The following is a 16,816-nucleotide window of genomic DNA, read 5'->3' as shown; positions in this document are numbered from 1 at the left end:
GTTATTCTAATTGGCCCTATAAAATAAAGAAGACTGATAAATACTACAATCATAGTCTTTTGAGGGCTTAAACTAGACAATAAGACTCCAATTAGATGACATAAAAATATTGCGTTCAATTTGTGAGTACAAAAACGGGACCTTATAGGATTGGTCATTTTCATAAAGAGTAACATGTAGGTACCTAAATTATTATTCCCTATATCGATCGATAATTTTAAATAAGTACTAGTTTGACTTGTTTTCTACCGAAAATTTATGATTAAATTACCTTTATTACCCTATTAATAAATGACAAGGCAGACGTTTGATGATTTTTTTAAATATATTGAGCATAAATATCCCAATGTTTAACATGCCCCCAATATTTAATGATATTAAATGGTCGCCGTAGACTCCATTATAACATGTGTAAAATATGCGACAGTATAGCTATAGAGTGATGCCCCAAATAGTTACCTTAAATATTTCTTGCTAAAATAATTTTAGGTACCTATCAAGTATTGAAAAGGCTGTCAGCAAACAAATTAATGTTTACTTTACATTTAAGTACCTCTTGGACTACATTTTTGAACGATATAAGTAAGTATATGACTATAGTTCATCAACTCCAATATGGAGTCTACTTAATCAGTAACGGCCACTTGCACCATTCCCTACCCCAGGGTAACCGGTTAAACCTGGAGTTACCATGGTTAACAATTTGACACTGGGTTAACAGTTTAACTGGTTAACCCCGGGTTAGTGGGACGGCGTAAGTGGCGATAATAGGTCCACAATCTAATAAGCTAACTCCGCACCCCAAGGTCTATAAGGTTTCGAGCTGTTCTGCGAATACTGGTTATGCGTAGGCTGGTGAGGATACGGAGTAGGATAATGAGGTACAGGAGGTGCGGGGTGCGGGCCAGGGGGCGCTGGAGGTGCTGGTGGAGCGGGGTAGTGGGGGTAAGATGGAGGGGCGGATAACGGTGCTGCTACAGCCATGGGTGCAGCAACAGTTGTCGTCGCAGTTGAGGTTGTTGCTTCTGGTCTTAGCTCATAACCATGCTGAGTTTGAGGTTGAGGATGTACTGGTGTGGGGTACTGAGGATATCCCCAGTTGGTGGATTTAGCTGCCAGCTCCCTTTGCGCCGCGAAGCACTGTAGATGGCTCATGAGGCGTAATCGCAAAGGGTCTTGGATGTCAAGGCCTTCGCAGCTGACGAGATAGCGTGCGACTTCGGCGGCGCACTCTCTAAAACCTATGCTGTGGTAATCCATGGCGTAGCGCTGGGGGTCGTACGCGAACGTGTCGAGACCTGTAACAAAGAAGAGGAGAGTTAGTTATGTTACGTGTACCAGTTCTACTAAAGGCTTTTAGAAACGTAGCAACAATTGCTGGCTAAGTAGGAGAAATGTATTCAATCTATCGACCAAATGCCGCAACGTATTGCAAATCGCATGCATTTATCGGTGGCGTTTGGAGAGGCTAATATAAGAGACATGCTTGGGTGAGCCAGACAGTAGTCGTTACTTTTTATAGTTAAGTGCTTGTTTACAAAGACCGTTACAAGAAAAAATATAAATTATGTGCATAGCTAAGTAATTATCATTTTCTACATAGGTGCTAAATGGCTGCACAAATACTAAATTCAAGGTAATAACAGTCGATCGATACTTTTCGTCGAAATTATTGTTGTTTTTACTTTTTTTATCAGTATTCTGATCACGGTCACGAAGTTTAATTGGTTGACAAATGTAGGAATAAAAAATCTTCACTGAATAGGGAAATATTTACCTCCCTAAATCAAATTTATTCCAAATTAATTTAAAATTATATAAAGAGTGCAAGCTAGTGCATTTGCATAGTCGACTGAACATCTAGCAACCTTCACCAAGGAGGAGTTTTGGCGAAGGGTGTCAAGTTTCGGCGGTATCGCGGCCGGCTCCCAGACACTGCGGGGTTGCGTAATGCATCGCAACAATAGGTGATGTGATTTGTTAATAGTGTTTAGTGTTAAAATATTTTTTTATAATATGTATGCTAGTTTTAAGGTAGGTAGTAGTGTTTGGTTGCCTGAAATAAAAATGTTCATTAATTTTTTTATTCATTCATTCATTTGATACTCTACTAGCTCGTGGCTATTAAAACGAAGATCGTTTTAAGGGAGACAGTTTTTACACACTTCACTGTACTACTAACAAGATTCCCTTCCAGATGTTACCAGAATTTGCGTATCAAAAGAAAACGAACAAAAACCAAATTCAAGATCTCATTCAACCCTTACGCAACAAGTTCTAGAAAAGGACAAGAATATAAAAATCTAAAGATTAAAAAGAGAGGGTAGAAGTGTAACGGGAACCCTCCCGTTTCCGGGCGTCTTCCGTACGGATGTCCAAGGTAAGATGGGCTCTGGTCCCCTTCCGATCAATGGGAGTTGGTATGCGTAAAAACAGGTTCATTGATGATCGGGGGGTCATGTGTGCTGGTCGGGGCAGTGGGCCACCGGGCCAGGGTGAGGTTAGGGGTATTCCATAAAAAGATCTATTTTATCGGGGACGTGGCGCGTATGGCAGCTACTTTAATAGCCTGCAGAAATTTACATTAGGTACCTATACAGGGTGATTCATGAGACGTGAGCAGGACTAATCCTGCACACTCAGTAACTGATAATTAATTAATCGATCACCATCGTATTTAGGTGAAACAACGACAATTTTTCCTATTTTTAACTTTTTGGTGAGGGCAAATTTAACTGTCTACAATCATGGTTACCCTACAAGACCTAATTAATAAACATAAAACCTCTTTAACCGTAATGACAGCATTTTGATTACGAAGAAAATAAACTGTCAAACTTGAGTGAGATACGAGTTTTCAAAAGTAACCAGACCGTGATGACAGTGATGGCATTCAATTTGACACAGGATATCGGTAGTTTAGTATTCTAATTTTAGGGTGACCATGCATGTCGTAAATAAATGTATTAATTTTTTTTTTCAACACGAGTAGAAAATTAACGTTAATCTCACTAATACTGATACGAAACAGTTGCTTATAATTTACAAAATGCGCAGTCTTAGTCCTGCTCACGTCTCCTGAATCACCCTGTATATCTATAGTCTACAAAATTCAGATCCCGCTGGTCCATACTGTTTTTGCAAAACGTTTCGAGCTTTACATTTCAAGGTATATTTACAATGTCGCCATAGGACATTGTGATATCAAAGATAAATCCGTTTAGACGCTAAAGTACTTGTTAAGAAATAGCTAGCAAGTTTAACCTATGATGAGACAGAGAAAATTTTACAAATTAGAAATTATAATAAGTATCTCAAACCAATATTGAACAAGAGTAACAAAAACAATCAACCTATATGATGAGACAGAGAAAATTTTACAAATTAGAAATTATAATAAGTATCTCAAACCAATATAGAACAAGAGTAACAAAAACAATCAACCTATATGATGAGACAGAGAAAATTTTACAAATTAGAAATTATAATAAGTATCTCAAACCAATATAGAACAAGAGTAACAAAAACAATCAACCTTTATGATGAGACAGAGAAAATTTTACAAATTAGAAATTATAATAAGTATCTCAAACCAATATTGAACAAGAGTTACAAAAACAATCTACGTAAACTAAGTCCAGGGAATCTTTTATAGTACTTTTATTAGGGTGTATAAATAGATAAAATAACAGTCACTTTGACTCGGACCTGCAGAGAAAGCCCTGTAAAGTTCACAAAGTAATCCCATTTTAAATTGTTGTATTATGGACTGACACTAATTCCTTTTGTAGTCAAATAAAATGATCCCAGATTACATTTAAATTAAACTGCTAAGTGGCATAAAAAGATACCCTTGAATTCAAGTAGGTCTGAAAGGACATGTCTGACAAGTTTTGTAATTAATTATGACAGAACAACAACTCAATTAGGTGAGGTTTTTATTCATGGCTACTTTTCTTTTCGCGAACATTCGTTGGGTTTAAGTCTTTTTTATGAGACTTTATTAAACTGTAAGCCATATTTTAAGGACAGAAAATATTAAAAATAAACGTTTAAAAATATATAAATGGTAATAACCAAATAGTTTGAGAAATATATATGTATTGATGTAGCCTAGTATTATGCAAGTTGCAGAACACTTTTTAAAAAGTCCGAAAAGTTTGTGAATTTTTGGAATATCCAAACTAAAGTAACTGTAAGAAAATTTGGCAATAAACTAAAAAATAGAAGATTTCATGGGAACTTTGAGTTTTTATTTTTATTTCTTTGGCACATTGCTAATGTAGTTGTAGGCTATTAAAATAAATGCGATTAATAACCACATGCTTTTGAATAATGATAATATTTTAATAGGCTACATTTCGTTTCAAATCTCAGGTCGATTCAAATAATGACAATAGATATTTCTTCATTTGATTATAAACTTTTTTATTGTATCCCCAAATTCCAGGGTTCTTAGTCTTTGTTCGCCTCTTCCTTCCTTAATATTGTTTGTTTTTTGGCGCGCAGGTGTGACAACCCTTGCATTAGAATATTTTCCGTACCAAACTCGACCTTATTCCGAAGTAACAAGGACATGAAACTAGGGCTGGCACAATTTCCGCTTGTCATTGTGTGGAATTGACGCGTGATCGTTTAATGTGGATGTAGATTAGTAGTTTTTACTTGAGGAAAAGGGTGGTAAGGGGTAAAATGGAATAGTTATGTTATAATTATTACGCTGCGTAAAATTGTACGAGTTTTTACTATTAGTTATCTATTTTTAGAAAATAAATTAAGCTGCAGAGATAACTGCCCCTGCATATATGTAAACTTGTTTGTAGGAGGATATATGTTATCTGTGCAGCGGGCGCAGCACGGTTCCATTTTTATCGACTATCACTATGCGCATCCCTTTCGCACTTACATACTTGTTAAAACGTGATAGGCATCCTTACAACGTGATAAAACGTGACAAGGGATAAAAACACGACCGTGCTACGCCGCCAGCTTACTGTTCTTATGTATAGCTAAAAGTTTTTAACCTTCAAGAGTATAATGTTGTTAGGTACAGTAGAGTCCGGTTATAACGACACCCAAGGGACCGCTGATATTACGTCGTACTATCCGGACGTCGTACAAAACAAACTGCCAATTTTAATATATTTTTTCAATCAAAATAATTACATAATTTTGTATTTATTAATACTTATGCGACAATTAAAGAAAAAAAGAAAACATTTCTTTTAAAATATTTTTTTACGTTAGTATTACGAAGGTGTCAAAATGGAGAGACTTGTGTGTTTAGAAGAAGCCACTTTTCAATATACGCGTACTCACTCGTCATCCGCAAATTACTCGAATCCCGTAAAATAAAAAGACGTAATGCTTGGAGATCTAATCAAGATGACGTTGTTTTATCACACAGTTTCTATGGCCACCTCCTGTGTCCATCATCAGATAAGGTCGAAGGTACCTACTACCAAATATTGCATTGATACCCAACTTACATAATTATGTACTAATGTGAAGTTTAAGCTCAAACGAATAATGGGAATTTGGTTTTATTTAGTTTACGAAAGTAAGAAGAGCAAGTTTACGAAAAGTCACGTGACTATTTCATCTTCCTCCGTATAGGCAAAAGGGGGAGTTGGGTGAGCGGGAGGGAGTAAGCTTCTTACCAAGAATTTATTTGTAAAAACTACGTCGCTCGTCGCTGTAACCGGACTTGACGGACGGATTTTGTGTCAATTTCCGTCGTTAAAAGCGGTCGGTTGTTATAAGCGGTGTCGTAATAAACGGTTGTTCGTTCATAGTAGTTTGTACTAAAACCAAACAAGTGCCTATACTTACGTCGCTATAAGCGGTTGGTTGTTATAAGCGAAGTCGTACTAACCGGATTCTACTGTATTTAATTTTGCCTATCTTTGAGGCTTAAACTTTCTTCGTGACATTTTTTTTTAATCAGTAATAGTCGTTTAGCTGTTTAAAGGTAACATATAGATAGGCTTATTTTAGCATTAATGTGAGTGATATTATGTAATAGTACGGATTATTTTTCATCAGACGCGCTGAGGATGCAACATAGAGGGATAAACGCTGAGATTAGACCAGCAGGCCCATTATGTATGGCTTTATACACGTGACAAAATATCTGTCACTTTTTAACAGAGCGCGATTGAAAGTGACGGATACCGTTTTATCACGCTATCACGTAGACAAGCACGACCATCATATCCGTACAGAGTATATTTAAATTTTCATTTCTCATTTAATTTCAAGAAGAAGGTACCTATAATTTTGACGTGTAATACAGGCCCCTTGATGAGGGGCAAAAGGGCCTCGCCTCGCCACAGGGCACGGTTAGTACGGCTACGTCGAGATTGGACGTTTCCTTTAGGGCTCTACCCTCTTTGCGGTTAAGGGCCCTTCGATCTACATGTTAGTCAGTATGCCTAAGTGCTATTAACAGTAGGTGTGTTACCCGTGTCAAAGTTATGGTCCAAAGATGAGTGAATCTCGTTTGGTTTAAGCTTTGTTTTTATAATGCGACATACGGGTATCGTCTTGGGTCGTCCCATTCGTTTTTCGTCAAGTTCTTAAATTAGTCATATTCTGCTTTCGTCACCCATTCTACATTCGTCAAAATCGTCGGTGGCTTTCAATGTAGAATGAGTGACGGAAGCAGAATATGAACTTGACGAAAAACAAATGGGACGACCCAAGATGATACCGACATACGCTGTGCGATATTCCTTCATTCGACTGTTATAAATTTTTAAGTTTAGTTATCCTGTATTTTTTTTAAATGAGCTAATAGTAATAAGTGATGGCAAATGTATTGGTTTATGAATTATGTATCGACACTAGTTAAGAAACATGTACCGTTTGTGCCCAAATAAACATTAAAACATTACTGTCACAAATGTCAAAATCGATGTCGCTGCCCAATTTTTGACATTTGCGGCAGCAATCCAGCAGTAATGTCGGACTGTAATACTGTTGCAGTAATGATTAAGTTTATTTAGGCTTTGCCCTAAAGTTTATTACCATTTTAGACCTAATTCAATTTTCTCAACCACATACTTTCTGTTTACATATTCTTTGAAGAATTAATTAAATTAATTCACCATTTTGAAACATTATCAAATATTTCAACGTCTATCTTTTAACATTGCAAATAAAGAAAACATCAGTTACAGTTTTATTACATTAATAAAAAGATTAAAAAGCCAAAAAGGGTGATAGAAAAAGCTTTGATTCAATTATTTCGAATAAAAGCGATAGCCGAAAGGGATAGTAACATTTTTATCATACTCTTTGAAGAGTATGAATGAACATTCAATAAGGCATTCTTTTATCACATTCTTCGAACAGGAATTTGGTCCCATTTATTACCTATATTAGTTTCTATTAATACTTTCGAGGCTAATAAAATAAGGTTCCATTCATATCTTTAGACATCTGTAATTTGACATACATTGTATTTTCTGTATATCTACGGCATAATTAGTTTTCTAATAATTCTAATTGAGACTAAGTTATATATTCACACACAGAAATGGTACCTACCTTTTAGATCCACTGGGTTTTCCTTTGGGCTGGGTAATTGGGTTACGTAATCATGTTACTAGGGTAAAATAAAAAATGGAATTGGGACATTGCTAACTAAAGTAATTCTATTTAAGGTTTCATAAAAGTTTTTTTTATAAGAAACGCTAAAAGCAATGCAATTAAACATTTCTATTATCATTATCATTCTTGTAAAAAAACTTTCAGTCCCATTCTTATACACCAAACTTATAGCCCGTTTATTTTATAAAATTGATGCTGTGCGTTTTCTGACAACATTTAAGTAGTATAATTATTTAAATCAACAATAGGTCAAAATAATATGGCTCAAATAGTCGTATAAGTATAGTGTTTTTACGAACAAAGTATACAAAATGACACCATTGTTTTAGAGGACTTTATGCAAAATAGCATTATTATTAAATCTACTTCTCATAAACAAAACTAGCTTACAAGTGAAATCCCTCCGTAATCCGAGTTTCCCATACAACCAATTCGCAAGGGCTATCATCCCCGCTGGGACAGGGTGGGGAGGGTCGTTCCCACGGACGTAGGTTCGACCCCGGACTGTGATAACGAAGATAACTGCAATATGGTCAGGGGGTTATTATAGTCAATTACATATTGAAATTTGGGCGAGTGAGTGATAATGATAAGGCAGTTTACAATACATTTGATGGGGGTAAAGTTTGATAATGAGTTAAACTTTTAGGATTTTTGACATTATAAAACTAAAACGGGACTCAATATCCTGCGTATTTAAGCAAGTAAACAAGTTCCATACAAAATTGTTGCCATGTTTACTGGTTAATTAATGTGTCCATTAATTTTTTGCTCTTTCATGTCCCACTGTAGGTCCTGTAGTTTAAACGGTTTATTGATACGAGGAGATTTAGTCAGCAAAGTTTACATCGACATAAATAATGAACATAAGGTGCAAAGTTTTGCATTACCTAAAAAAATCAAGTAAAAAAAACTTGCCTTTGAAATTATAATTGGTAAAATAATCTATTATTTCTTGACTACTCGCCGCAAGTTCCCAGTTTCACACGACAAAAAAATTATAAACCTAAATGCTATAACCTCAAAATGTAACTTTAAACGCCTTTGAATAGTGTTTGCTGCTTTAATGAACCCATTGTTGACCGCGATGGCCCTTTAATAGACCCCAGGGTCCCCAGGTAGGCACCTGGCGGTAGAAAAAGTAGAAAAAACCAGGAAGTGTGACCATATGTGGGCATTTTTTCTATGGGTAAGCAAGAAGTTTGTGGTCGGGTGTTTTTGAAATGGATAAGGATGATTGATTTGGTGGATGTAAATCCATATTTTAGGGTACAATACTTTGATTACTGATGGTTATTTTGATTTTGGATTCGGGGCACGAATACTAAAGTGAAGTTTATTATTATAACTAGTCCGCCAATAAATTGTAGAAAATGATTGAGGGCGCCACTTCCCAACTTCGTTGTCACATTTTTGACGTACAAATGCTTAAAAATGGCAACAATTTAGTATGGATTTTTTTAGTTCAAATTTATTTAATTTCTACAATTTTATATGTCGCACTATACCTTAAGAGGCTCGGTATGATATCGAAATTTTACAGTAATAAAGGGTTTTCAATGAGCTTAAAAAACTTTATTAAGAACATCACTTTATAGTGCCATGCCTTATGGGAAACGGTCGCAGAGATAGTTCAGAGCCGGAAACCGCTACCAACTTTTAGTATGTTGTTGGGCATGGCATTGGATTTCCAAAACTGCCGGGAGACGGCGGCGCCGGCCATCTACTTTAATTTTGTAGTACATTGCTTTAACGTCCGACTTTTGGTTTGGTTGTAAAACCCAAATAATTAAATATTTTTTTACATCATTTTGATTCTTTTGCAAATGGCTCTTAAATGGCTGAATATTTTGGTACACACTGTATAAATGAAATATAGCATATTTAACTGGCTTTCATTCAATACCCCACACAATTATGTGCCATGCATAGTTTGGGTACAATATGCAATATTCGCAATGAAACGGGAGTCATTTTGATGACGTCATTCCGCTGAAGTAGATGGCCGGCGCCGCTGTCTCCCAGCAGTTTTGGAGACCCAATGCCATGCCCAACAACATATTAAAAGTTGGTAGCGGTTTCCGGCTCTGAACTATATTCCCATAAGGCATATGACTATTAGTATTCGTGTCCCAAGTTAGCTCACATATGGAAATGAGATTATGAAGTATTCTTAATACTTTGAAAAGACCTTTCTTGTCAATGTAGGTTCCCTCGATGGCCTCTCGGGGCGTCTTGAAACCAAGCCCCACATCTTTGTGGTATCTCAGAAAAGGGTGACTATTATCCTTATGTGGGATATGTGTAGTATAGTATACCATACATAATAATTTATTGTAATGTACTAATCTCTTCTAATGTTACTATCTTTGTCTTGTGTATTCTTATTACTATATTTGTTTTTTGTATATATTAATTTTGTTGTTATTCTTTATGTATATTAATAATTTTCTTGTTATTCATGTTACCTGTCGTGATTGTTTCACCGGATGGTCTTATCGGAAGATCAGCGCTGGAAGTCGCCAGCAACATGCTGAGGTGAGACCATTTCGTGGCACTCTCTCTTTTTTATGTTTTCTCTGTTCAGTATAAGTTTTTATTTTGTGTTTGTGCTCACGAATAAAATTATTTCTATTCTATTCTATTCTATTCTATCACGTCTAAATTAAACAACCAATGTACTCAAAGTAATAATGTATTTATATTTTAATAAAATTCCCAAAACTTTTTACTCACAAAAGTTAATAATGAGCACTTATATTGTTGGGTGTGCTGTTTTGAAGCAAGAACATAGAAAAAAATTGCCTCTGGTTTTCGTCGAGTAATTTTACAAGCAATTACGAACAAAATGGATTTCACCCCACAAAGTTACCTTGAACTGTCGTAGTAAAATTATTCCCCGGTGATATTTTGTCCTCTAATTTTCATTTTCTTTGATCATTGATATTTAAGGTTACTTGTAATTCCTAATTACATACTAAATAAGACTACTTACTGAGCCAATTTACCTACTGACAATATTTGTTAGCAACCATGATCAAATTAAAGAAACTATCTATGTGTAACATATTGAATATAAAATAACTTATTAAAATAAACTAAAACTACAAAGAAATTAAAATTAAGACTAAAATAAAAGAAACTTACCTATAAAATAAAAACCTAATTATAAAAAGAGATTACAAGATTTCAAATTAAGATTACCTATTTTGAAATTCAAACAGTCACGTATTGTAAAACACCTATAATAAATATACCAAAATAAAATCGAAATTTTCCGTTTTCATTAATATACTATGAAAGTTTCCTGAAATTTCCGTGAACTTCCATGGTAACATGCATCCCGTAGACTGGTCGTTTTAATATTCCTAGTTTTTTTTTTCAACCGAAACAAACCGCCAAGGCCTTGCCCTTTAACCATAAAGACAATAGACATATGTTAGGGCGTTAACCGAACCGCGACCTAACCGCAAAATCTGGCTGACCGCACATCCCGACATTATTGTACAAATTAAATTAGTGAAATAACATTACAGGAAGGAAGAGCAATTTCATAATTAAGTGGCTAATGGCTTTTCCTCTTCACGTGTTTAATTTTGAAATTAAGATACGAAAAACGGTAAAAATATTGAAGAGGATAATTGTTTCGCACAGTCAAGTAGCATCTTGTTTTTAATGATATCATCTTATATCATATTTTCTAACATGATATAAGGAAATAGGCTTTTTAGATTTTTTGAAGATGTCCCAGTAATTCATGGAATATTTGGACACGTTAAAAAATGCCAATCCATTATAATATGTTGTGACATTTTCCTTTTTACTTTACAATGTTTTCAATGACCATGACCATCCTCAAACCGTATCGAATCTCAACACATAACAAAATTAACAAAATACCCCCAAAAAAATCACCTCCACATTCAGGTTCACTTTTGAATTCGACTAGAACTTTACGCTACGAAACGTAGTATTTTTATACAAAATGGATGGTTGAAAAGTCCTTTATGTCTGTGGTAGTAGACGAATACGAAACGTGTTATTTTAGTACAAAAATGATGGTTGTTACGACCTTTTTGCCGCTGGTAGTGGTCGAACATTGCCACCTGTCGGATGCGGAAGCGGGCCGTGGGAACGCGGAACTGCGCGGGCGCACCGCGCGGCGATCTGCCGATGTGCGGGCGCAGCGGCGGTTACGAAGGGACGTGTGTGCAAGGAATGACAGTGGCGGTTACGACTATTTAGGCGTTGGTAGTTCTTTGGTTGGTAGTTGAAGAATTTTGGGTGTCGAGTAGGTTAGGTTATATTTCGTAAAATAAATAGTAAAAACTTGCTCAACAAGAAGATTCTGAAAGGACTAAGTACACCAAAAAGCGCAAATAATCGTAAGGTATGAAAAATCGTATGAAAACAATTAGCAGCAGTGTAAAATTTCATATTACTCAGGAGACCGAATTAAACGAGATCATAATAAGAGAATTCTACTGTAGTAACTAGAAGTTAATTTTTATGGGTTTTTTTTTCAATAAAATAAAAAATCAATTATACGTATCAACATAAATGGAAAAAATTCCTAATTTCTATAAAAAAAATAGGCGCTATAAAAAAACTAAACTAAAAAGAAACATTAATTCTAATAAAAACAGAGCGTAAAATGACAGTCTGCAATCAATGTTCCTTGTAGGTAAGTATGTACTATACCTAATTTCTAAAATAATTGTTTTCTTGAACCATGACACAGCTAATAAAAGTATTAATCACGCTTCAAAACAGTGATTTTGAAAGTTACACAAGATTGTTAACAAATTTTATCACCGCGCTTGGAAATTAAGATCCTTGAAAGTTTCGAATACTTTACAAAATTCGAATGCTAAAGTTAGTCAAGTTTTAGCGAGAATGAGCAATTAATTTATAAGTAATTGTTCTGTTATCTTCGAGGTTTCAAGATTTTAGACAAATATTTAACACCGAATGTATTAATAGATAAAAACTACTAAAATGCCTAAAATACATATTTTTTTAAGAGACCTGCTTAGGTGTATACCTACTATATTTCCATGTAATAATTGATGCAAAATTTTGACTCCAATTTATTTATTTATAGTTTATAATTAAGACAAAAATGAATGAATATAGGCCTTTTTCTACCTGAAACACTGGAAATCCTACTTCAAGTATTTGTAAACCACTCTTCTCTTCTTCTCTAATAACACTTTTTAGTCTTTAAGAACTACCACTTCATAATTTTTCAATAAATTACAATACAAAACAAATACTCTTTATTGCCACCCCAATAAAAAAGAATACAGATCTCTTAACAATAAACTGCTTACCAATTTCTGCTGCTGACTGTACACTCCAATTAAAAACGACTTATTGATATTGTAAAATATTCGTTACTCGCATTATATTTACGAGTATACTTTTTGCGAACAATGAAAAGAAGATCTAAAAAGTAACAGTCAAGAAAAAAGGCCTCTTTTCAATAGACAGGATAACGGAACGGTTACTTTTGCTTTTTTAAGATTTTTATGAAGATTTTAGCCAACCGTTAAATCTTTTATTAATTTCGAGGAAACGGAAATGAGTTGTTGAGTGAATGAATGGAGAGTGAATGACAGATCTCGGGACTTAATGGACGGAATAGCGGTTTTTGAAGTACGATGTTTATTCCGGAGTTTTTTAGATAAGTACCTAAGTAATACTTTTTATCCACAATGGAAAATCGAAGTAATATAAAATGTGACCCATTTTACGACTGGTTGGAAATGAACTACCTGTTGACGTAAGAACTTATAATTGGACTTAGATAACAATAACGAAGTAAAGTTCGTAAGGTAAACTTTCGTGTTTGTACTTATAATCAAAGCTAATCCGTAGCTAATTTTGGAAAATCAGGAAAATTATTATAACCTCTAGCAATCCACCGTCCTAATACGTGTACAAATTACTTTCAATTAATTTTAAATCATGAGTATTTTGACTGACTGACCCGTTGACCACGAAAGCAATAAAGGGTTCGAAACATCCAGATGTATTCAAAATTCATTATACGCGTTATATTTAACCCGGTTACATAGTTTCACTTTGTCATATTCATATATGATTTCAATGAATTTTAGACAAAACGGAATCGAAGTTACCTTTAGCATCTAAGTCTGCATTTAGCGTTCATGATTCACAAAATTCTTGAGCTTTCTTTGGTGCTGGTGAATGAAAGAGCCTTACCTTTGGCATGTATCATCTTGAGATGGTCCACAGTCAACTGCAGTATCTCAGCCTTCTCCAGCTTGGCGCTGCCCTGTTTCTCACAAGCTGCTGGTACCAGCCTCTTCAGCTCGGTGAGGGAGGTGTTGATGCGGTCACGTCGCTTCTTCTCGATGACACCTCGGCGGCGCTTGCGCGTCATGAGTTGACAGGAATCACCGCCGGGAGAACTGAAGATGAAAAAAAATTATATACTGAAGTATACAATATGTGTACATATTTATGTAGGTAACATGCGAAAAACGTGATTAAGAGCTCCAGTGCCCAGACAAATTAAAATATGTACCTAAAAATTTATTTGGACCCTGGATGAAAATTTCGTTTAGGCACAACTTCAAAATGAAAGTAAAGAAAGTGTGCCAACAAGATTATAGCAAGTGTAAATCCATAATAGCAGATAATAGTAAGTGAATATAGGCAAGGTCTATTTTCTAGAGTGATAGGATAGCGTTGGATGTAAAAGCTCACTTTGTACTTACATAGGTACACCATAACTAGATTATGACAAAAAGTTTCAGATTTTTTTTACTTTTTGCGCTAGGTAACTTATAAGTAGGTATGTACTAAGATAATAGTCACAATATCAGTAGTATTGATTTTCGAGGATGATTAAGGATAGTTTAAATAGATACCCAGTTAAAATAAATCGACATCAAATGATTTAATGAAATCCATTTATTTTGGACTGTTTAGATTTTTTTCATTATAAAATACGAAAACATGGTACCTACGTTAACAATGAATTCATATTTCCATTTTGCCGTTAATTTCGACGTTTTTGCTTGATAAAAAATAGTTCATATCAACAACTTGGTAAATCCGTGCTTCAGTAAATTTTGCTACAAGTGACACAGAAAATCGCTTAGTTTTCGTAGCCGCGTAGCTCTCTACAGCCGTAGCATTCTATTTATGTGGAGCGACGAACTCTTATTGGAATCTATTTCGTAGATTATTAAATATTTCCCATTCTGAATTAGGCACCAATTTGCTTTTCAAATACACGGGAATGAAAAGACTATTTTTATTTCATTGAAATATATTTCAATGGGCTTTGTAAATATGCTTTTTAAATAGCCTTTTAGGACAGGAATATGTAAATATTAAATATTAGTCCTTGTCATTGGGAAAAGTGGCGTGCTCTCGTTTCGGAGGCCAAGACCCTCTTTGGGTCGCTGAGCCGTATTAGTTAGTTAGTCCTTAATAGTAAATAATTAGCATTTTTTGCGACTACACTCGATAAATATCAAGTTTATTTTTGTACTATACATTTATATACACTAAAATTATAATAGAACTATTTTTTGTACTTATATTAATCATTGTAGAGGTATTTTAGCACCATTAATGGAATACCATTACCTGTACCTTACAAAGACGGAAAGTGGAACCAAACTAACTCTGCATGGCATTTGCAACGAAAAAGTGTGGCGAGGTCATCATTAGTGTCAAATTCCTATGAAAATATGACGTTTATAATGAGACTGACACTCTCTCACTCTGCTCTGTACAAGTCGGTGCAAAGTAAGTTTAGACGGACTCTAATTATTAACATCATAAGACTCACCATATGAAGTTTTTGAATTTTTAGTTTGGGCCTTTGTTTATAAGTAAATTAGAACGAATTTCGTTTGTTTTAATTTCATAATTCATAATTCATTTATTGCATTTATAATCATGTGTTACATAAGGTCTTACAAAGGGCATTTTACAGCTAGTGTTCACATGAACCCTGTTAGGGTACATAGCAATGTAAGTTTAATTAAAAAGCAATGAAACAAAAGAAAAGCTACTTTATTTAGCCCATGAAATATATATGTACATTGTAAATTGTAATGTACATTAAGGGCTGATTTAGACGGCGCGCGAACTCGCGAGCGATTTTAGTTACATTACGGACTGTTGGTTACCTCCAAATTCAACCGACCGATCATAAACCGCAATGTGAAACTCGCATGCGAGTTCTCGCATCGTCTAAATGAGCCCTTAGTCTCAGGGCTATAATCATGAAAATCGAAGTTCGCAAATTGCGGGCATATTTCTCTATATAATTACGCTTTCATTGGAGTAAAAGAGAAAGATCCCCGCAATTTGCGAATTTCGGTTTTCTCGGTAGCCCCTCAGGAGTTTAAAAAGAAAACTAAATAAAGCCGAGTACTCACGTGGCGTCTTTACTGCTCTCCTCCGAGAACGCATCGTCTTCGCTCTCGGAATGCGTGCGTTTGCTCCTCGGGGCCGGCGGCGCGGCCGGCGCGGGCGCAGGCGGCCAGTAGCCCCACTGCTGCTGCTCCATGTGGCGGTGGTGGTAATCCATGTTCGGTGACAGGTTGGCAACACTTTATATAGTCAAAAAAGTCACTGGTTTTTGACAGACATTGGCTGGTTGAAGGTAGGGAACACTTTGTTACTTAGTCAAGTCACTGGTGAAAAACCAGGCATTGGTTGGTTAACAACTTAAAGATAGTGGTAATCCATATTCGGTGACAGGTTGGCAACACGTTGTTTAGTCAAGTCACTGGTTTTTCACAGGCATTGGTTGGTTGAAGGTTGGGAACACTTTGTTAGTTAGTCAAAAGAGTCACTGGTTAACAGGCATTGGTTGGTTGACAAGTGAATTGAGTCACTTAAAGATAGTGGTAATCTATATTCGGTGACAGGTTGGGAACACTTAGTACTTAGTCAAAAGAGTCACTGGTTTTTTAGAGGTGGTTGACAATTTATTTTAGTAATTTTTTGTTACTTTGTTTAGTTAAGAGTCACTACTTATTCACAGTAGTAGTTGATAAGTGATTATAACTTTAATTTAACTGAAATTTTAAATTCAGATATTATTTTGTGACAGGTTTAATTCGCTTCAGTTTTAGGAGTCACTGATTTTCACTGTTTTTAGTTTTTATAGTAAAATATCGCTTTTCGCATGTATCTAAGTTTGAAAACT

General features: G+C 35.2%; 1 protein-coding gene across 1 annotated transcript; it reads right to left on the bottom strand.

Moving 5' to 3' along the window:
• Window positions 1–778: 778 nt before the first annotated feature.
• On the bottom strand, window positions 779–16,213 carry LOC134680485 (hairy/enhancer-of-split related with YRPW motif protein). Its single transcript, XM_063539615.1, has 3 exons — window positions 16,041–16,213; window positions 13,843–14,051; window positions 779–1,298 (listed from the first exon to the last, which is right to left on the bottom strand). The coding sequence occupies exons 1-3, from the start codon at window positions 16,190–16,192 to the stop codon at window positions 781–783; spliced, it is 879 nt and encodes a 292-aa protein (XP_063395685.1). The 5' UTR covers window positions 16,193–16,213; the 3' UTR covers window positions 779–780.
• Between the last annotated feature and the right edge of the window lie 603 nt (window positions 16,214–16,816).

Source organism: Cydia fagiglandana, chromosome 3, assembly GCF_963556715.1.
Source record: "Cydia fagiglandana chromosome 3, ilCydFagi1.1, whole genome shotgun sequence".
Classification (NCBI taxonomy): Eukaryota; Metazoa; Arthropoda; class Insecta; order Lepidoptera; family Tortricidae; genus Cydia; species Cydia fagiglandana.
This window is presented reverse-complemented; position numbering and strand designations above follow the sequence as displayed.